Source organism: Pseudophryne corroboree, chromosome 2, assembly GCF_028390025.1.
Source record: "Pseudophryne corroboree isolate aPseCor3 chromosome 2, aPseCor3.hap2, whole genome shotgun sequence".
NCBI lineage: Eukaryota > Metazoa > Chordata > Amphibia > Anura > Myobatrachidae > Pseudophryne > Pseudophryne corroboree.
Window position 1 is genome coordinate 21,027,701 of NC_086445.1, and position 21,957 is coordinate 21,049,657.

Sequence of the window (21,957 nt, forward strand, 5' to 3'; positions counted from 1 at the left end):
CACCACAGGAGTCAGTAACGCCATCACCACAGGAGTCAGTAACGCCATCACCACAGGAGTCAGTAACGCCATCTCCACAGGAGTCAGTAACGCCATCACCACAGGAGTCAGTAACACAATCACCACAGGAGTCAGTAATGCCATCACCACAGGAGTCAGTAATGCCATCACCACAGGAGTCAGTAACACCATCACCACAGGAGTCAGTAACGCCAACACCACAGGAGTCAGTAACGCCATCACCACAGGAGTCAGTAATGCCATCTCCACAGGAGTCAGTTACGCCATCACCACAGGAGTCAGTAACACCATCACCACAGGAGTCAGTAACGCCAACACCACAGGAGTCAGTAACGCCATCACCACAGGAGTCAGTAATGCCATCACCACAGGAGTCAGTAACGCCATCACCACAGGAGTCAGTAACGCCAACACCACAGGAGTCAGTAACGCCATCACCACAGGAGTCAGTAACACAATCACCACAGGAGTCAGTAATGCCATCACCACAGGAGTCAGTAACGCCATCACCACAGGAGTCAGTAACGCCATCACCACAGGAGTCAGTAACTCCATCACCACAGGAGTCAGTAACTCCATCACCACAGGAGCCAGTAACGCCATCACCACAGGAGTCAGTAACACAATCACCACAGGAGTCAGTAACGCCATCACCACAGGAGTCAGTAATGCAATCTCCACAGGAGTCAGTAACGCCATCACCACAGGAGTCAGTAACACCATGAGCCTGCGTGTGAGCCAGTGAAATGCATTTGGGAGGAAAAGTCTGATTCTCACCCTGTGTGTCCCCCCAAGTAAAGCAGACCATAATCACCCCCCTTCCTATCCGGTAAGAATATGGGGGCACGGGGCTGCAGCCTCAGATGTGACCAGTGAGAGGTGACTGTAGGCCCAGCATTGATTAGCCGGCCATCTGATGAGAGCCCCTGCACACACACACACACACACCGATGCATGCTCATATAATACACATGTACACACTCTCCCTCACACACACACACTGTCATTCATCTACACACGCTGCTCCCCTCACTCCCTCCTCTGCATGTATCAGCAAAGCTGCACTAAGATCTGTTACAGCATTAGCCTTCATACACCCTCTCTGCCAGTACAGGGAGAGACAGCTCCTTATTGCTCCATTATCTCCCCAGCTGAGGACCACGGGGACTGCCGGATACTACTTCTCATTCCAGCTGGGACTTTTGGCGTGGAGCTGCCTCCACTCCTCTGTGCTGGGGCCACTGGTGAGAGGATGAGCAGGGATGGGCCAGGCGTGCGGACACTCCATCCTGTGCCGGAGCCAGCAGTACCAGCCTGCCACTTCTGATATGTAAGTGCCAGCCTCCCCTGCTGACAACTTGTGCTGCCTTCTGCATGGGACATTCGGGGGGGGGGGGTGACGTGAGTGACTGAGCAACTAGTGTGACCGGTTCTGGTGGTTACTACTCCTGACATGTGGGGTGTGCGAGTCACGTGTGCATGATGTACCCGGGGTGTACTCCGGAATATGTTACGCTGTACTCTGTGTTAGTATAAATCAGTAATGAGTATGGAATTGTTCATCCCCACCACCCATATAATGGCATGCGGATAGAGGTCATCGGGGTCAGCCCTAGGAGAAATCTGTTTTATTCATTGTCTCAGTGATCCTATGTTGCCAGAAGACAATGGCGGCTTTTATCGGTCGCACGCCTGACACTAACTGGTTCCCATTTGACCTGTGCCAGTAGACGGAGCAAGGTCGCGGCGTCCCGGTAAGGTCAGCTGCGTGCTGATGGATGTACTGGTCTAGACCAGTATATCTCTGTTCTGCATTGTGACAGGGCTGCAATCACTCATTGTGCGCACATTAGTACAGTAATGGCAGGCATGTATCCTGGGGGTGTGGGAGGAACATGTCAGACAGCTACTTTGCTGGCTGAGGTGTGAGGTGCGACGTCTGTGAGAGGACAGCAGCTGCAACACCTGTAGAACAAGTCCCATGTGAGGACGTTTCTCCAGCATGTCCTGTATCTAGTATAGGACACCATCAGCTACTGGGGGCTCATATTGGCTGAGGTGTGAGGTACGAGGTGTGAGGACAGCAGCTTCTGGGGGCCTCACGTTGGCTGGGTGTGAGGTTCGAGGTATGTGTGTGAGGACAGCAGCTTCTGGGGGCCTCACGTTGGCTGGGTGTGAGGTTTGAGGTATGTGTGTGAAGACAGCAGCTTCTGGGGGCCTCACATTGGCTGGGTGTGAGGTGCGAGGTGTGTGTGTGAGGACAGCAGCTTCTGGGCCTCACGTTGGCTGGGTGTGAGGTTCGAGGTATGTGTGTGAGGACAGCAGCTTTTGGGGGCCTCACGTTGGCTGGGTGTGAGGTGCGAGGTATGTGTGTGAGGACAGTAGCTTCTGGAGGCCTCACGTTGGCTGGGTGTGAGGTTTGAGGTATGTGTGTGAGGACAGCAGCTACTGGGGGCCTCACGTTGGCTGGGTGTGAGGTGCGAGGTATGTGTGTGTGAGGACAGCAGCTTCTGGGGGCCTCACGTTGGCTGGGTGTGAGGTGCGAGGTATGTGTGTGTGAGGACAGCAGCTACTGGGGGCATCACGTTGGCTGGGTGTGAGGTTTGAGGTATGTGTGTGAGGACAGCAGCTACTGGGGGCCTCACGTTGGCTGGGTGTGAGGTGCGAGGTATGTGTGTGTGAGGACAGCAGCTACTGGGGGCATCACGTTGGCTGGGTGTGAGGTGCGATGTATGTGTGTGTGAGGACAGCAGCTGCTGGGGGCCTCACGTTGGCTGGGTGTGAGGTGCGAGGTATGTGTGTGTAAGGACAGCAGCTTCTGGGGGCCTCACGTTGGCTGGGTGTGAGGTGCGAGGTATGCGTGTGTGTGAGGACAGCAGCTGCTGGGGGCCTCACATTGGCTGGGTGTGAGGTGCGAGGTATGTGTGTGTGAGGACAGCAGCTACTGGGGGCCTCATGTTGGCTGGGTGTGAGGTGCGAGGTATGTGTGTGTGAGGACAGCAGCTGCTGGGGGCCTCACGTTGGCTGGGTGTGAGGTGCGAGGTATGTGTGTGAGGACAGCAGCTTCTGGGGGCCTCACGTTGGCTGGGTGTGAGGTGCGAGGTATGTGTGTGAGGACAGCAGCTTCTGGAGGCCTCACGTTGGCTGGGTGTGAGGTGCGAGGTATGCGTGTGTGTGAGGACAGCAGCTTCTGGGCCTCACGTTGGCTGGGTGTGAGGTGCGAGGTATGTGTGTGAGGACAGCAACTACTGGAGGCCTCACGTTGGCTGGGTGTGTGGTGCGAGGTATGTGTGTGTGAGGAGAGGACAGCAGCTACTGGGGGCCTCACGTTGGCTGGGTGTGAGGTGCGAGGTATGTGTGTGAGGACAGCAGCTGCTGGGGGCCTCGCATTGGCTGGGTGTGAGGTGCGAGGTATGTGTGTGTGAGGACAGCAGCTTCTGGGGGCCTCACGTTGGCTGGGTGTGAGGTGCGAGGTATGTGTGTGTGAGGACAGCAGCTACTGGGGGCCTCACGTTGGCTGGGTGTGAGGTGCGAGGTATGTGTGTGAGGACAGCAGCTTCTGGAGGCCTCACGTTGGCTGGGTGTGAGGTGCAAGGTATGTGTGTGAGGACAGCAGCTTCTGGAAGCCTCACGTTGGCTGGGTGTGAGGTGCGAGGTATGTGTGTGAGGACAGCAGCTTCTGGAGGCCTCACGTTGGCTGGGTGTGAGGTGCGAGGTATGTGTGTGAGGACAGCAGCTTCTGGAAGCCTCACGTTGGCTGGGTGTGAGGTGCGAGGTATGTGTGTGAGGACAGCAGCTTCTGGAGGCCTCACGTTGGCTGGGTGTGAGGTGCGAGGTATGTGTGTGAGGACAGCAGCTTCTGGAGGCCTCACGTTGGCTGGGTGTGAGGTGCGAGGTATGTGTGTGAGGACAGCAGCTTCTGGAAGCCTCACGTTGGCTGGGTGTGAATGTGTCCTGCGATAAGCTGTGCGGATACAATCACCGCCCGCTATCATTCCTCCAGTGTCCCTCACAGGGATCCTATGAATAATTGAAGCTGTGCAATAGGCAGATTAAGCATCTAGATGAGAGGTGGAGGCAGGGAACGTTTCTCCGGTTACACGGGGACACTGTGTGAGTGGTATATGCCAGGAGAGCCTGGCACCGCCACCGCTGGGCACTGTGTATGTAACACCCACAGGTAGGATCACCTTCCACACAGGAGCTTGGTGCAATGCACTGTCTACGCACATTCATTATTTTATATTCCACAGTTTTCATTCTACATATTGAGAAATAAAGCCAAGTCCAGGCAGTACATCCCAGATAGCTCATTATATAATGTACAGGTGCTGTACATTATAGGCCATAGGTCCCAGCGACACCTCCGCAGCCGAGACACCATCTCCTCTACAGAGTGACATTCTCAGTGCCTCCAACACAGGGGGTCATTCCGACCTGATCGCACGCTACTTTTTTTCGCTGCGGTACGATCAGGTCAAAACTGCGCATGCGTATGCACTGTAGTGCGCAGGCGCATTGTACGGGTACAAAGCGGATCGTTGCTGAGCGATGGATTTAACGAAGAATCCATTCGCACAGCCGATCGCAAGGAGATTGACAGGAAGGAGGCATTTGTGGGTGGCAACTGACCGTTTTATGGGAGTGTTTGGAAAAACGCAGGCGTGTCCAATCGTTTGCAGGGCGGGTGCTGCTCGCAGTGCTGCAAAAAGTAGCTAGCGAGCGATCAACTCAGAATGACCCCCACAATACCAATACTAAGATCAATGGCACTGGGCCTCAGAGCTTACTATCTAATTACTAAGGTTATTTAATGATGAGAACATCGGAAAACATAATACACTGGCAGCAGTGAGTATTGTTCGAATAATGGAAAATTAAAAAAATCTGGTATTTCTATGTATATGTGTGCTATATATATATATATATATATATATATATATATACTGTATGATTTCCATTTAGTCTAGCTAGAAAAAAGCCTAAGCGTTCACTGTTCACTGGTTCAAGGACAGTTTTGTATATATATATATATATATATATATATATATATATACTGTATAATGTGCTTTTCCATTAATATAAGCAGCTGCTTTCCCTATTCTGTGACCGGTTCCCTATATGGCGCCTGATATAATGGGGGCTACTTTTGGGGAAAGCATTTTCAGGAAATAGTTTCCGGGTACTTCCAGAGAGCGAGATTGTAATTATACCGTACGAGCTCAATCGGTGCAGCAGCTGCTGGTAACAAAGGCTCAAAATAGAGTTTTACACTAACGTTGGCATTTAGCAATAACACTGTAGCACCAAGAGGCCCCTGGGCATCTGCTATTCCCAGTGTGCCAGCTACGCAAGGGTTAACCAATATGGAAGGTTTCCCACAGTCCTCCGCTGCGGTTTATTTTTGGCTTCTGTGATAAGAGGAATGTTTTCTGCTGTGAGACCTGTACGTGGAATCTGTGGTTTCTGCATTGTCTCCTCCGTCTTGTCATTGTATCCAGGGAACAAGCGAAATATTTCTGCGCTATAAACCTCACTCTGCTACGGTGTAATTATTGCAGTGATTGCGCAGGTGTATAATGCTGCAATTTCCCACCATGCTTATGCGCAGATTGACTTTTACTGGCCCTCTGCAGTAACGGGGATCGTCCACCGAGGGGCGCTGTTTGAGGGGAAGTGTATGACTAAAGCAATGCAATTAATGTCGATAAAACATTGGGTGTGGTTCATCAAATCGACAGTGTCTAAGTCGACAATGTTTAGGTCGACCACTATAGGTCGACAGTCACTAGGTCGACATGGATGGAAGGTCAACAGGGTTTCTAGGTCGACATGTGCTAGGTCGACAGGTCTAAAGGTCGACATGAGGATATATTTTTTTGGGGTGTCGGTTTCTTCGTAGAGTGACCGGGATCCCAAATTAGTGCACCGCGTCCCCTCGCATGGCTCGCTTCGCTCGCCATGCTTCGGGCATGGTGCCTTCGCTCCGCTACCGCTTCGCTCGGCACACTTTACCGTTCCAATCGTAGTCCACGTGGATCGGTAAGTATGAAAAAATTCAAAAAAAGAAAATTTTTTTGTAAAACTCATGTCGATCTTTAGACCTGTCGACCTAGCACATGTCGACCTAGAAACCCTGTCGACCTTCCATCCATGTCGACCTAGTGACTGTCGACCTATAGTGGTCGACCTAAACATTGTCGACCTAGACACTGTCGATCTTCAGACCGGATCCCAAAACATTATTATGCACAAATGAGGTGAATGACATAAAGAGCGCCCTGTGGTATTTCTATCACTACAGAAGCATCGTTGTGCAAAAACATCCGCACTACAAAGAGCAGCATGGCAGGGCAGTGGTTGTATACATGCCGCGGGCAAATACGCCAAGTGTATGCGTGGAGAACATGCGGCGCCATGTGTTCTTTCTGTTTGTGTCTATGAATTCATTGTTGTTAAATGTATTATTTTCCAGCAAGTGCTTAAACCAGGATAGATGGGAATAAGAGTGGTGCCCCTGCTGCATCCCGCCTGCTCACACACAGTATAAATAGATCAGACACATGAATCACAGCCCAGGTGATTGCAGATAGGCATGCTGTCATATACATAAGGCAGGATATATAGATACGGGGGAGAGGGGTCAGGACGTCAGCTCGCCCAGTATCAATGTAGGATAATCTCAGTCGCTTTCAGAGTTTTTACATATTGTGACTGTGTAGCTGGGCAGAGCCATGATGCACTGCAGGGGATGGCGGGGGGGGGGGGGGGGGGGCAGGTGTAAGAGGTGCAGAGAGAGTATATTGGGGGTTATTCCTAGTTGATCGCTCGCTGCTGATTTTTGCAGCGCAGCGATCAGGTATAAAAAAAATGGCAAAACTGCGCATACGTATGCGGCGCAATGCGCACCCGCATCCTACGGGCACAAAGAGCATCGCTGCTGTGCACTGGATCTAGCGAAGAATCCATCCGCACAGCCGGTCGCAAGGAGATTGACAGGAAGAAGGCGTTTATGGGTGTCAACTGACCGTTTTCTGGTAGTGGTTGGGCAAATGCAGGCGTGTCCAGGCGTTTGCAGGGCGGGTGTCTGATGTCAATTCCGGGACCTTTGTCGCAGCAATCATCGCACAGGATAAGTAACTACAGGGCTGGTCTTGTTCTGCACAAAATATGTTTGTACCACTCGGCTGCACAAGCGTTCGCACTCCTGCAAAGCGAAAATACACTCCCCCGTGGGCGGCGACTATGCGTGTGCACAGCTGCTAAAAGTAGCTAGCGAGCGATCAATTCAGAAAGGCCCCCATAGCTGGGTGCACACTGGGTAATATCGAGCAGCTGACATAGCGCGAGCCAGTCGGCAGGTGTGTACACAATATATGTCGGTGAATGATGACATGTCACGTCGGCCCTGCAGCTCAACGATGACCGATATATCTGCAGATTATATAGTGGCGCATCTGGCTGTGTGTACAGGCGGCCCGCCCAGCTGAGACATCAGGACGGCTCATCCAGCGGCCAATCAGTAAGTGTGTATACTTATTACCTGGCGCGAAGGCCAGTTGCCCAGGTGGGTACCCAGCTGTAGATGTGGGAGGGCCGTGTCCTAGCACAGATATAAATTGCAGTGTGAATATCTGTGGGCTACATGCAGGAGCATCCGGTATTTACCCTGCATGCAAACAATTGCAGCAGGAGTTGTTCCATATATAAAGTTACTTGCTGTTCTTAGACTCTCCTAGACTCTCCGCTGATGAATATATGTAGTAATGACTGCAATAATAATTTTTTACTGAGCATATCCAGAAAACATGGCCTGCAAGAGTATTCCGCATTGGTCAGAGAAGCAGAGCTCTACACATAATGTAGAAACAGAGGATTAGGCTGTTTATTCACAGCTCAGGGAGTGATATTTACACAGGGTCACGGATATCTGAGAAGGAGCGAGCCGGAGTGCATCAGATGGAACCACGAGAGCGCCAAACTCCAGACCAATTTATTCGTTTAATAAAACTATTCCTTTATTTCCTCCTTTTCATTTAGTCGGGGCCATAAGTGTTTATTTTATCAGCAGTTATCTTAATACATGTGACATTTTTATATCCCATAGAGAGGTATTTCCATCAAATAATATCACGCTATCTACAGCTTCCAGCCACGGGATGAATAACATTAAACGCAGCGGGAGATTGACGATGGCGGATTGAGGCGATATATCACCGGCAATGCTTACATGTGTGCACGTTTTATACTGTGCATCAGATACACGGCGGACGCAGAATAACTGGGGGGGGGGGATTTCAGTACAGAAACACGGGTGATTGTATGGCGTGAGAAGAACTGTAGTGGGAGGCTACATACAGGTCCTATAATCATGTCCTTTACCATAGATGTACGGCAGGATCTTACTGTAAATACATTGCTCAAAGGGGGGTATTCAATTGTTTGAAAAGTCAATTGGGTGTCTGGTTTTTCCTATCTAGTAGACAGGACAAAACAGATACCCAACCGACTTTTTAAACATTTGAATTCCCCCCAAAGAGTCTTAGGGGGCATCAAATTAGCCACAATAATGCCGTTAAAAACGGGAGGGGGATTTGCAGTTTTTTTGTTTGTTTGTCTATCACCAATGTTTTTTTCACCAATATCCAATTACATCGCCCCATTTTTCTTCTGAGGATACATAAAGTCTGCAAAAGCCGCAAACCTATGTATTTTCACTGCACTTATTGTGGCTAATATAGTCACTGATCAGCAGAGCCGTAACCAGACTTTTTGGTGCCCTGTTCTGGAGAGAGAATTGGCGCCCCACACCATTTTTCATGCCTTGTGGGGAAGGGGCATGACAATATTGATCCCAGAGAATGCCCATGCTATGATGCCCCTTCCCACATTATACCCTGTATATATATATATATATATATATAAAATTACATACACTTTTATATACCACTGCAAGAAAACAGAATTGGGCACAAATCCTCTTTATACCGCATTCATGTATTTAACTTGAGAGCTCGCTGTTATTTAGTTACAATACCCTTTATTAAATAACACATTGCAATATACTGCCATACCCAGGATTCAAACCTATAACCTTTTGAATTCTAAACACACACCCTACTCATTGAGCTATATAATCCTACATAAAAACGATGAACAATATATATACTGTAGTGACTGGTCATTTCTAAAAAAAGCAATAATCAGTATTGCAATTGAACAGATCTATGTAGTGTGCAGCCAGGGCCGGTTCTAGACCTTGTGGCGCCCAGGGCGAAAGTTTTCTGTGGCGCCACCCCCCCTCCCCCCAGGTAAAGTACAGTTGGTGCACGCCGAGGGCACGCGCCCCAAAACAGGGGCGTGGCTTCTTCATAGGGAAAGGGCATGCCCACAGTTATCCCCCTGTACTTGTGCCCCCCTGTAGTTGTGCCCCCAGTAGTTGTACCCCCAGCAGCTGTGCCCCCAGTTAATTTTCCCCCCAGTAGCTGTTCCCCCTGTAGCAGTGCCCCCAGTATGTGCCCCCTGTAGTTGTGCCCCCTGTAGATTTGCCCCCAGTAGCTGTGCCCCTTGTAGCTGTGCCCCCTGTATGTGCCCCCAGTATGTGCCCCCTGTAGTAGTGCCACTTTGAAACCCTAAAAACAGGGGCCCATGTTTAGGGGGGTGTCCAGTGTCCACAGAAGGTGTGGCCAGCCACCACAGAGGGTTAGCTAACTATCAGAGAGTGCATGGCCAGGGCCCCTTGATATATAACTTATATATATATATATATACACACACAGTAAATACTGCTAGTACATGCATGATCTTGTACCAGATTAATACTAGCCATGCACTGTAGATAATACACCACAGGTGTGTGTGTGTGTGTGTGTGTGTGTGTGTGTGTGTGTGTGTGTGTGTGTGTGTGTGTGTGTGTGTGTGTCCCAGGCAGTGGGGCCTATCGTGGGTTTCCTCTGTACCCCTGTGGGCCAGTCCAGCCCTGACTGCAGCTCACTATAGGCTGCAAATAGCGTGTTTTAGCGAACTGCGCGCACACAGACACAAATTTACAGATCTTTGCTAATCTCTGGCCCAGGGCCTTCTTCAGGGTAACTTTCCCTGAGGAAAGCCAGATAGCTGATACGCGTAGGAAGAACTCACATTCTCCATTCCCCTTAGTGCTGACCACCGGGACCACCCCACAGGCAGCTACCCATAGACCCCATCACCGAGCCAGCACAGACCGTGGCATCTCACCTACTCCTAACCGGATTACACAGGAATACAGTCACCTGCTGGCTCTGCAGTCCACGCAGTCACCTTGCCATCACTCTCCCTGCAGGACACGGGGTCCCTGTATCCCGCTGATAGCGGTGCGCTGTTTGCACTCTCTCTGATGTGTGCTTGGCAGGAGAATATAGTATTTTGGAACATGTAAAGGCTGTTTTAACAGGCGGTGATTAGTGGAGAACTAATAGAAGATGAGACATTCAGTAAGTGAGTGATAAGGAGATTAATGCTCGGAGACAGACAGATGCACGCTTTGGTAGACCAATTAATTGGAGCTGATTTGACATTTTGATGCTGCACAAGGTAATAAAGCTCACAGATGCTGGCCCATCCACATGCATTAAATATTGTGCTTTATGGTAATCATCTCCAGGAGAAACACTGTAACCCTTTCCCAGTGTGGGGTCAGCACGCACCCAGCGCCCAAAGGCCGCGTACCGATCGGGGGAACACCGGGTGCTAGTGTAGTGATAGGTAATTGCGGTCAGTCCTCCTGGTAATTGATGCTACGTGATTAGGGAATCTGAGCTTGTCAGAGATCTTCATCCCGCGGAGCTCTGTGCCAAACACAACAAATGTCAATTAGACGGTTATGTGGTTGGCACAGATGGGCTTGAATGGCGGGCACTCGGTGCCAAGGCACATATCATTACTGCGACTCTGGGCAGGAATATTGCAGAGAACGGCGAGCATCAGGAATAGCTCATCTGTATCCATCAGATATCTCCTACTTGGATGTGAGATAAAGTGGAGAGAGAGATAAAGTAGCAGCCAACCAGCTCCTAGTTGTCATTTTTCAAACCCAGCCTGTGACATGGCAGCTAGGAGCTGATTGGCTGGTACTTTATCTCCGTCCGCTTTAACTCCATACAAGGCTTAGTAAATAGACCCCTCAGTTACGGTGCAGCACTGAACAAACCGCTGACATTTCTGTGAGTGTTTTACGCTGTAAATATGAACTGCAAACTGTAGATTATCACTGGAATAATCAGGTGCGATGGTTGTGTATGGCTGTGTGACGTCACACAATCGATGCCGTTGAACAATTCAAATATGTGTTATGGTGGAAATAAATCTCTTAGGGTCTATTTATTAATATACATTTATGGGATATCCCAGAAAATACCTATTTTCAGGGAAATATCCTCCGATTTTAGGTCTCCCCTTGATGTAACTAGTGTGTGACTGTAAGAGATATGTACAGATTCGACCACACAGCGCCTCCTATGGGAGCTGCTGGTTGTGGTATTTACCAAGCTTCACATTACAGAGCTTGCCCCCATAGATAACCCCATTTTTAGCCTATGAGCTACTTTCTGCACAATTTACCGGGAGAGGGATTCGTAGGATCTCTCCCCGGCCAATGGCCCCTCGCACATGATCGCGTCTGTTCATTCAAATGCACGTCACACAGGCATACAGTAGCTGTAATTTGCTTACCACCAATGATGGTGTCAAAACAGCTTTGCTATGTGCTTGATTTCCACCATAAGGCACTGGTGGGACTTTTGAACATAGCAGTTAAGCAGAATTGTTCACACCTGCAAGACACCACACTGGTACCTTTAAAAATACCAAATAGTGGTTTGCTTAGTATCATTAGAATAATTATAAATGTTACATCTAATAATGTACTGTGAATGTGTTGTTAAGCTATTGATAAACATTACATCTAATAATGTACTGTCAATGTGTTGTTAAGCTATTGATAAATGTTACATCTAATAATGTACTGTCAATGTGTTGTTAAGCTATTGATAAACGTTACATCTAATAATGTACTGTCGATGTGTTGTTAAGCTATTGATAAACGTTACATCTAATAATGTACTGTCGATGTGTTGTTAAGCTATTGATAAACGTTACATCTAATAATGTACTGTAAATGTGTTGTTAAGTTATTGATAAAGGGGTTTAATTTCTTTTGTCATTGTACTAAAGTCATGGACCTGGAAAAGGACAGGAGGTGATCTGCGTGTTGCAGCCGTCTAAGATTTGCTTTCTATTAAAAATATATTTACTACAGGAGTGAGTGTCCTGACCTATCTGCTGCTAGCGTATAGACTGCGTGTGACAGGGCAGAAGCAGCGGTGAGCACCGTTTCCTGAGTCTCTCTGTCCCGGGAATGTCACCGGGATTGGGAATAGACGGACACACAAACAAGACAAGACAGAATGCGTCATAAACACGTGAACCTTTCCGGGGCGACTCTCCAAATGTCACCACATTAATCCCTATTAACAGCCCCACTTATAATGTACTGTAATAGGCTATAAATAAATGGATGGCGTTTTGTATGAATATTTATGTTCTCTCTCCGAGTCGAGCGATATGGAAATAAAATGGGCTGCACTGGTAATCCGCCATTCAGTACAACCCTGCTCAATGGATTTCCCTTTTAAGTTACATTTTTAACCCTATAACTTTCAGATGACCCCGTTTAGGGAAAAGTATTATTTCAGCGTTATTAGGGAATTTAGCGGCTCTCATCAGCGATAACTGTACTGTACGCGTCACAGGGACGGACGGGCAGATGTATTAAGCCTGGAGAAGTGATAAAGAAGTGATAAGTGGAAGGTGATAACGCACCAGCCAACCATTATGGGTTTGAAAAATGACCGTTAGGAGCTGATTGGCTGGCGCATTATCACCTTGCACTTATCACTGCTTTATCACTTCTACAGGCTTAATACATCTGCCCCTGACTCCTGCCGGAGTCCCTGCGTCTGATTCTTAGTACATCCGGCCGGCACTGAAATGCGCTCCTATCTTTTGACTGTCAATTAAACACATCAGTAGCCTTGATTGAGAGTTGCAGGCATGTCGGGTTTTCAGGCAGATCCTGCGATTTTGGCGCACTACGCATTTGTCTGGGCCAAGCATGCTGTATGAGGAATTGTGTGATATTCAGAATCATACGCATCTCAGTCTCTTCCACGCTCGCGCAGAATGGGTGTGAATGAGCGCCAATTGTGCGTTCACACGTAAGTCTACGCAGCGCTCCTCAGGATCTCAGAGGAATGTCTTGCTTCTGGTAAAGCGCGGGTGCACGTGCGCTGATAATGACCAAAAGGACGGATGGGGCAATTTGGTGGCATGGGGCCTGATTCAACGCTGAAAGTTGCAGTTGAGCGATTTTCGGCGGACTGCGCATGCGTCGGGCCTGTAGTGCGTGCAATCCAGCAGAGGGGCAAAGAGTGAGAGACCCCTAAAGTCAATCTAATTTTAACAACTTTTGACCTTATGGCTCACTGCGTGGTTTATAGTTATACTTGTTTGTTTTTGTTCTTTTGGGGGGGTGAGGGTTGTATTAGTTTTTATTTCTCCTGTCCCGTTTACTGTCTATTTTCCCCAGCATTCTTATTTGATAAATCTCAGCACTTTGAGTATCGTCCCCAATCTACCGCGGCTCAAATGTTTCCGGACTTACATCTCTCAGATACATGCTTACATTAGACGAGTATTTATCGATCACAGCGATTCAGGAGGAGAAATCCTCCTCGCGTCTGGTCAGGCTGGAGCGTGACGTCTGCTAACCAAGCCGGTAAATCAGCGCATAAGACAAAATAGCTGAAAAATTAATGATTGCTAATTAATTATTTACTCTTATCTCCCTTAGATCAATTTGTCCCTCCCAATTTCTGGATAATACAATGCTTAATTACCATCAGCAGCTCCGCTCACGGGGAGATTCTCTATGCAAAGGGAGAGCGGCGCAGCAAGATCTCCGCCACAGGCCCTGAGCCCTCTGTAGGCCCCAACACGGCTCACATCAGCCACAGGCCCTGAGTCCTCTGTAGGCCCCAACACGGCTCACATCAGCCACAGGCCCTGAGTCCTCTGCAGGCCCCAGAGCGGCTCACATCAGCCACAGGCCCTGAGTCCTCTGTAGGCCCCAACACGGCTCACATCAGCCACAGGCCCTGAGTCCTCTGTAGGCCCCAGAGCGGCTCACATCAGCCACAGGCCCTGAGCCCTCTGCAGGCCCCAGAGCGGCTCACATCAGCCACAGGCCCTGAGCCCTCTGCAGGCTCCAGAGCGGCTCACATCAGCCACAGGCCCTGAGTCCTCTGCAGGCCCCAGAGCGGCTCACATCAGCCACAGGCCCTGAATCCTCTGCAGGCCCCAACACGGCTCACATCAGCCACAGGCCCTGAGTCCTCTGCAGGCCCCAACACGGCTCACATCAGCCACAGGCCCTGAGTCCTCTGCAGGCCCCAACACGGCTCACATCAGCCACAGGCCCTGAGTCCTCTGCAGGCCCCACTGCAGCTCACATCAGCCACAGGCCCTGAGTCCTCTGCAGGCCCCAACACGGCTCACATCAGCCACAGGCCCTGAGTCCTCTGCAGGCCCCAACACGGCTCACATCAGCCACAGGCCCTGAGTCCTCTGCATTCCCCAACACGGCTCACACCAGCCACAGGCCCTGAGCCCTCTGCAGGCCCCAGAGCGGCTCACATCAGCCACAGGCCCTGAGCCCTCTGCAGACCCCAGAGCGGCTCACATCAGCCACAGGCCCTGAGCCCTCTGCATTCCCCAACACGGCTCACATCAGCCACAGGCCCTGAGTCCTCTGCAGACCCCAGAGCGGCTCACATCAGCCACAGGCCCTGAGCCCTCTGCAGACCCCAGAGCGGCTCACATCAGCCACAGGCCCTGAGCCCTCTGCAGACCCCAGAGCGGCTCACATCAGCCACAGGCCCTGAGTCCTCTGCAGGCCCCAACGTGGCTCACATCAGCCACAGGCCCTGAGCCCTCTGCAGGCCCCAACACGGCTCACATCAGCCACAGGCCCTGAGTCCTCTGCAGGCCCCAACATGGCTCACATCAGCCACAGGCCCTGAGCCCTCTGCATTCCCCAACACGGCTCACATCAGCCACAGGCCCTGAGTCCTCTGCAGACCCCAACGCGGCTCACATCAGCCACAGGCCCTGAGCCCTCTGCATTCCCCAACACGGCTCACATCAGCCACAGGACATGCAGGGGGCACGAGCGCTTACACAGCATCAGTTATGTATTTCATGTGCTCCCAGACCCCAGCGATCTTTATATGTGACAAATGACTTGAGCACATTATGGGCCTCATCCACAGCTGCACGCATTGCTGGTGGTCAGGTAGTTGAGAGCTTATTTTGCTACTGAGTGTGCGCAAAAATCCCTGAAAACCCTCTACGGTGCCTGCGGTACACAGCGAGTACGCACAATGGCGCTGTTGTTATTGAGACCGACGGTATCAGAAATGTCTTGGAAAAGTGATGGACTGGGAGGTGGCTTAGCGCATGCACAGAGACGTCTTATGTGTGTGCTATGGGAGTGTCGCAGGTGCATCGGGGAAAGTGGCAGCATGCACAGACGCTCAACCGCTCACACAGGTGGCCATATGCAGATGGAAAAACTGCGCCTGCTATAGGGATGGCACAGGTTCATTGGTGCGGCCAATGGTGCACTAGGACGCTCTAGGGGTATAACGGTGTATGGACGCTGACAGTGGGCACATTTGGATGCACAGAAGTACACCAGGGAGGGGCTTTGTAGTGCCATTTGCATAAAGTGGCAGAAGGGCGACCACCAGCTGACACGGCTGCTTCTGCGTTCACCTCTGTATCGCACCTATAACTCTTCCATATTAACCTTTACCTGACACACATATTTTCATTAGATTGGTACAAAAGTGAAAGTGGTCGTATACAGGGCGGGATGTACTAAACAGCTGGCCGCCAGGACAGCACTGCGGAGGGGACCGCTAGCGGGATCTCGCCTGTTAGGCTCAGGCCGGGCATGAAGCAGCCGGGGCAGATCCGAGCCCCAGGCTTGACTGCCCCGGATAGGGGAGGGGTTCGGATCTCATCTCTAATGGTCACAGCCCGGAAGCATGATATGTAGATGAAGATATGGAGGGGGGTGTAGCAAACCTTCTATATAGTGGAGAAGATTCTCATACCAACCAATCAGCTTCTAGCTATCATTCATAAAGTACATTCTAAAAAACAGCGAGAACCTGATTGGTTGCTATGGGCAACTTCTCTATTTAGAAGGTTTGATACATCTCTCCCATGGTTCCATATATAAGCCAATCACCTTTCTCCCCTTGGGTGCGATGGATATGAGGAGGACAGCAGAATAATCTGGCTATTTACACATTTTTCTTGCCTCACCCAATACTTTAGTCGGGTTTAGCCAGCGCTGTTGGGGCGCAACGGGTGCGGGAAATAACATCTGCATATCGCCCCATCTAAAGTGACAGGGAAAACAAGGGTTGCCCCAAAAACATTTTAATCCCCACCTTGTGTAAACTAGACCATGGACCTGTAATGAGAGAGCTATAGATGTACTCTAGGTCTGTCACACTTCACCGACTTTGCAATGCAATAAATCCCCCTCCAACTGTATTTCTCAGTCACTTCACTTCTTCCTTCTTCTTCCTTTTTATAGTTTTGTGTAACACATTCAGGGGTCTATGTAGTAAGCCTTGGATGGAGCACCAGCCAATCAGCTCCTAACTGTCATGTTACAGGCTGGGTTTGAAAAATGACAGTTAGGAGCTGGTTGACTGGAACTTTATCTCCGTCCCCTTTATCTCCAAGGCTTAGTAAGTAGAACCTCAGTCTCAGGCGCTGCGATGTCACGTTGGTTTCCCGGAACCCTCTTTTGAAAATGGGGCTCACGGCACGAGTGTTTTTCAAAGGCTATTAAATAACAAATATTGGCCCACATGTTAAGCCTTAAAAAGTGTTAAAGTGAAAACGGATAAAGGCAGGGCCGTAACTAGGGGGGGGGGCTAAGGGGGCACGTGCACCGGGTGCATGATTTGAGGGGGCGCCAAGGAGTTACAGAGGAACAGGTGTTTTTTTTTGCTCTTTGTTTTTTTACTGGCAGTGAGGCAGCAGACAGCACCCTTGGCAATGACTCTGACCCACCTGTCTGCCCACAGCTGGCTCCAATGCTGTGCGGGTGAGCTCTAGTACCTGGGATCTCTCCTATGCCAGCTACTGTCTTAAACTCTCTTCTTTGCCACGCAGTGCTGCAACTAGCGTGTGGTACACTGTACAAGCTATAGAAGCTCACTGTGCTCTCAGCAAGCAGTATCAAGCTCCGTTTTGCCTCCCAGATGGGGGGATTTGGTGTAGCTTATAGGGATATGTAGTGTAGTGATGTAGTGTACCATATAGGGTATGTAGTGTGGTGATGTAGTGTACCATATAGGGTATGTAGTGTAGTAATGTATTTCAGTATATAGGGGCATGTAGTGCACTAATGTGGTGTAGCATATAAGGGGATGTAGTGTAGTGATGTAGTGTAGCATATAGGGTATGTAGTGCAGTGCATAGGGGCATGTAGTGTAGTGATGTAGTTCAGCATGTAGGGGATGTAGTATAGTGATCTAGTGCAGTGGATAGGGGAATGTAGTGCAGTGACGAAGTGTTATGATATAGTGCAATGTATGGGGACACACAGTGGATCATGTAGTTGAACCCACTGGCAGGGCATGTGACGCATACTGTAGGGCATATGAGGCACATAGAGGAATATTGTCCAATAATATCCCCTTTTTTCAAATTTCCTGGTAATCTGATATTTTAGTCTGACAGAGTTTGTTATATACTCTTGGTTTTTTTTTCTTGCTTTTTTTTTCTTTGGGGGGCGCAAACTATTGCTTGCCCCGGGTGACGAAAATCATAGTTTCGGCCCTGATAAAGGGCTCTATTCAATAAGAGTCGGAAACTGCCGTCTTGTCGGAAAGAAGGCGGTTTCTGACTGGAATAGGTCGGAAAGGGATTCCGACCTATTCAATAGGGGCACATCTTTTCCGACAAGTCGGGAAACCCGACTTGTCGGAATGCTGTCGGAAAGCAGGTGGATCGGCGGAATAGCCGCCGATCCACCTGCTGCTGTCGGAAACGGGGCCAAATCCGACAGGTTTTGGCCCCCTTTCCAACAAATGCAATCCGACTTGAAGCTCCTCCGCCGGCCGCCGCACACTGCTCCCCCGCCGGCTGCCGCACACTGCTCCCCCCGCCGGCCGCTGCACACTACTCTCCCTGCCAGCCGCTGTACACTACTCTCCCTGCCAGCTGCTGCACACTACTCCCCCCGCCGGCTGCCACACACTGCTCCCCCCGCCACTGCTGTCAGCGCACTCGGCAGCCGCTGACAGCAGCGGCAGGACAGGACACAGGGAACGGCCAAATCCGACAGTCGGATTTGGCCGCTCTTTGAATAGGGGTTGTCGGGTCCATTCCGACAACTGCATGTCGGAATGGACCCGACTCTTATTGAATATACCCCATAGAGTGATAAAGTACCAGCCAATCAGCTCCCAACTGTCAATTTTCAAACACATCCTGTAACATGGCATCAGTTCATCCAAACACAAAAATGTAAAACCGGACGCGGATGTTTATGCATTCCCTTAATAGCACTGCAGCGCGTCCTCTTGTCACTGGGTTTTCCTGAAACAATAGAACCCACGGGTAGACTGTCGCATTGGCTGAGGCGATGATAGGCCGGCAAAGCTGCAGGGCCTCCCATTGTATGTTGCATGGAAAAGGACATCACGTGCTCTGAGAGAGAAACTCCCACTGGGGTAATTGTGCAGTGAAGCTCGCCCACTGTGACCCCCTCCTTTTGCATTCTTCCCTGGGAACTCTGCAGAGATTGGGGGGGTTTTTTACTGAACAGCGGCTCTCCAAAGTCGCAGATTATCTGCATTCTTGCCCCCGCGGGATGTAAAACCAGGTGTGGAAATGAACAACCCTCCACACACATTCACACCACCAGCTGCTACATGGGGCAGATGTGCAGAGACGGCTGGTGTAATGTAGTTTCCCGGCACAGTAACTATTACCGGCCACTTAGCCGCTGTAAGTGCTTTGTGGAGTCCGATTATGGATGGAGAGTAGAATCACATTGCAAGCATAGTTGCCTGTTACAGGAAATAAACCTGTTAACTGAAATCTGTCCTCACGATCCTGAGTAGTGCTGCACTACTATGTACTAAAGTAGCAAACAGCGGAGCGGGAGGCAGGAGTCAGAGTTAAAAGCGGTTCTCCATTAACTCCGAACAAGCCATCGTTATTTGTAGATGTTGCTGTTCTGTCCTCTGTAATGTCATTAAACCTAATCAAAGATGGCTGATCTGTGCATATCTTACCCAGCCGACTGTCGCTACCTCCGCCTGCAGGAAAAACAAAATGCAGAACTTATAACAGGAGAAAACCGCGCGTGGTTTCGTCACATCAGTTCCTTGCACATCTGCATGGAGGTAGCTGATAGCGCTAACTTCTACGTGGCGCTCATTTAGAGATGGATGTATGCCAGGATGTATTTTACTGTATTCCATAGGCAGTATTCAATTCTTTTCACCCCCTTCTCCCTTCCACACCTGTTCTGTTTCTGCTGATGGGTGTGATATCATCATTTCAGCTTGCTACCCCTGGGGTAGTGAGGTGCCCAACCCTTTACGCAGCTAAACCTGCTTTCTATGGGTGCGATATGTGCGATAACGGGGATCACTTTAGAAAGGAGATTAGGCATGACATATCATTTGAATACCGCCCCATATATACAATGTGACATAATGTGTATAGGGGGCACTACAATGTGGCATAATGTTTACAGGGGCACTGCAATGTGGCATAATGTGTATCAGGGCACCTAGAATGTGACATAATGTGTGTTAGGAGACATTACGCTGTTTCATAATGTGTATCGGGGGCACTACAATGTGGCATAATGTTTACAGGAGCACTGCAATGTGGTATAATGTGTATCAGGGCACCTAGAATGTGACATAATGTGTATTAGGAGACATTACGCTGTTTCATAATGTGTATCGGGGGCACTACAATGTGGCATAATGGGTATCATGGGCACTACAGTGTGGAAAAATGTGCATCGGTGGCACTACAAAATGGAATATGTATCTAGGTATGCAACAGTGTGGCATAATGTTTATCAGGGGACACTACAATGTAACATAGTGTGTATCGGGGACACTATAATATGGCATAATGTGTAGTAGGGGTACTATGCAGTGGCATAATGTGTATCGGGGGCACTATGATGTGTCACAATGTGTATCAGGGGCATTACAATGAGACATAATGTGTATCAGGAGGCAATACAATGTAACATAGTGTGTATTGGGAACAGTAAGATGTGGCATAATGTGTATTAGGAGTATTATAATGTGGCATAATGTGACTTGGGGGCAATACGATCTGGCATAATGTGTATCAGGAGCACTGCAATGTGACATAATGTGTATCAGTGGGCACTTCGATGTGGAAAAATGTATATCAGGGGCACTATGATGTGGAATAACGTGTATCAGGGGCACTATGATGTGGTATATTTATCAGGAGCACTACAATCTGGCATAATGTTTAATTGGGGGTGCTATAATGTGGCATAATGTGTATATGGGGCACTATGATGTGGCATAATATATATCAGGGGCACTACAATGTGACATAATGTGTATTAGGGGCACTACAATGTAGCATAATTTGTATTAGAGGCTCTACAATGTGACATAATGTGTATAGGGGCACTACAATGTGGCATAATATGCACAGTGCACTATAATGTGGCATATTGTATATCTGGGGACAATACAATGTGACATAATGTGTATCGGGGTGCACTACAATGTAGCATAATTTGTATTAGGGGCTCTACAATGTGACATAATGTGTATAGGGGCACTACAATGTGGCATAATATGTACGGGGCACTATAATGTGGCATATTGTATATCTGTGGACAATACAATGTGACATAATGTGCATCGATACTCGTTATGCAGTGGTGTAGTGCACCCTGCACTACACCACTGCATAACGAGTATCAGGGCACTACAATGTGGAATAATGTGTACTAGGGGGCACTATAATGAGGCAATATGTGTATCAGGGGGCACTATAAAATGGAATAATATGTATCTGGGTACACTACAATGTGGCATAATGTGTATCAGGGGAAAAACAATGTAGCATAGTGTGTTTCGGGGACACTACAATGTGACATAATGTGTATTAGATGTACTACACCATGGCATAATGTGTACCGGGGACAGTACAATGTAGCATAATGTGTATCAGGAGCACTACAATGAGGCATAATGTGTGACAAAGGCACTACAATGTGGCATAATGTGTATATGGGGACAATACAATGTGACATAATGTGTATAAGGGGACACTACTATGTGGCATAATGTGTATCAGGGGGCACTAAAATGTGTCATAATGTGTATTAGGGGCACTAAGATGTGGCATAGTGTGTATCGGAGCACTAAGATTTGGCATAATGTGTATCAAGGGCACTAAGATATGTCATAATGCATATAAGGGGCATTATGATGTGACATAATGTGTATCGGGGCATTATGATGTGGCATAATGTGTATCAGGGGGCACTACTACTGTATGTGGCATAATGTCTTTCAGAGGGAACTACAATGTGGCATGATGTGTATTAGGGGCACTATGATGTGGCATAATGTGTATAAGGGGCATTATGATGTGGCATAATGTGTATCAGGGGGTACTGCTACTGTATGTGGCATAGGGTGAATCAGAGGGAACTACAATGTGGCATAATGTGCATTAGGGAGTACTACAATGTGGCATAATGTGCATCGAGGGAACTTCTTAAAAAAC

The 21,957-nt window shown here is 49.1% G+C and overlaps 1 protein-coding gene across 1 annotated transcript in view; it reads left to right on the plus strand.

Moving 5' to 3' along the window:
* Nucleotides 1–980: 980 nt before the first annotated feature.
* Nucleotides 981–21,957, plus strand: part of PDE2A (phosphodiesterase 2A) — an 859,648-nt gene continuing 838,671 nt past the window's right edge. The window contains exon 1 of the mRNA XM_063950594.1: nt 981–1,351. Within this exon, the coding sequence (XP_063806664.1) occupies nt 1,284–1,351 (68 nt within the window). The 5' untranslated portion in view covers nt 981–1,283. The remainder of the gene's footprint in view (nt 1,352–21,957) is intronic.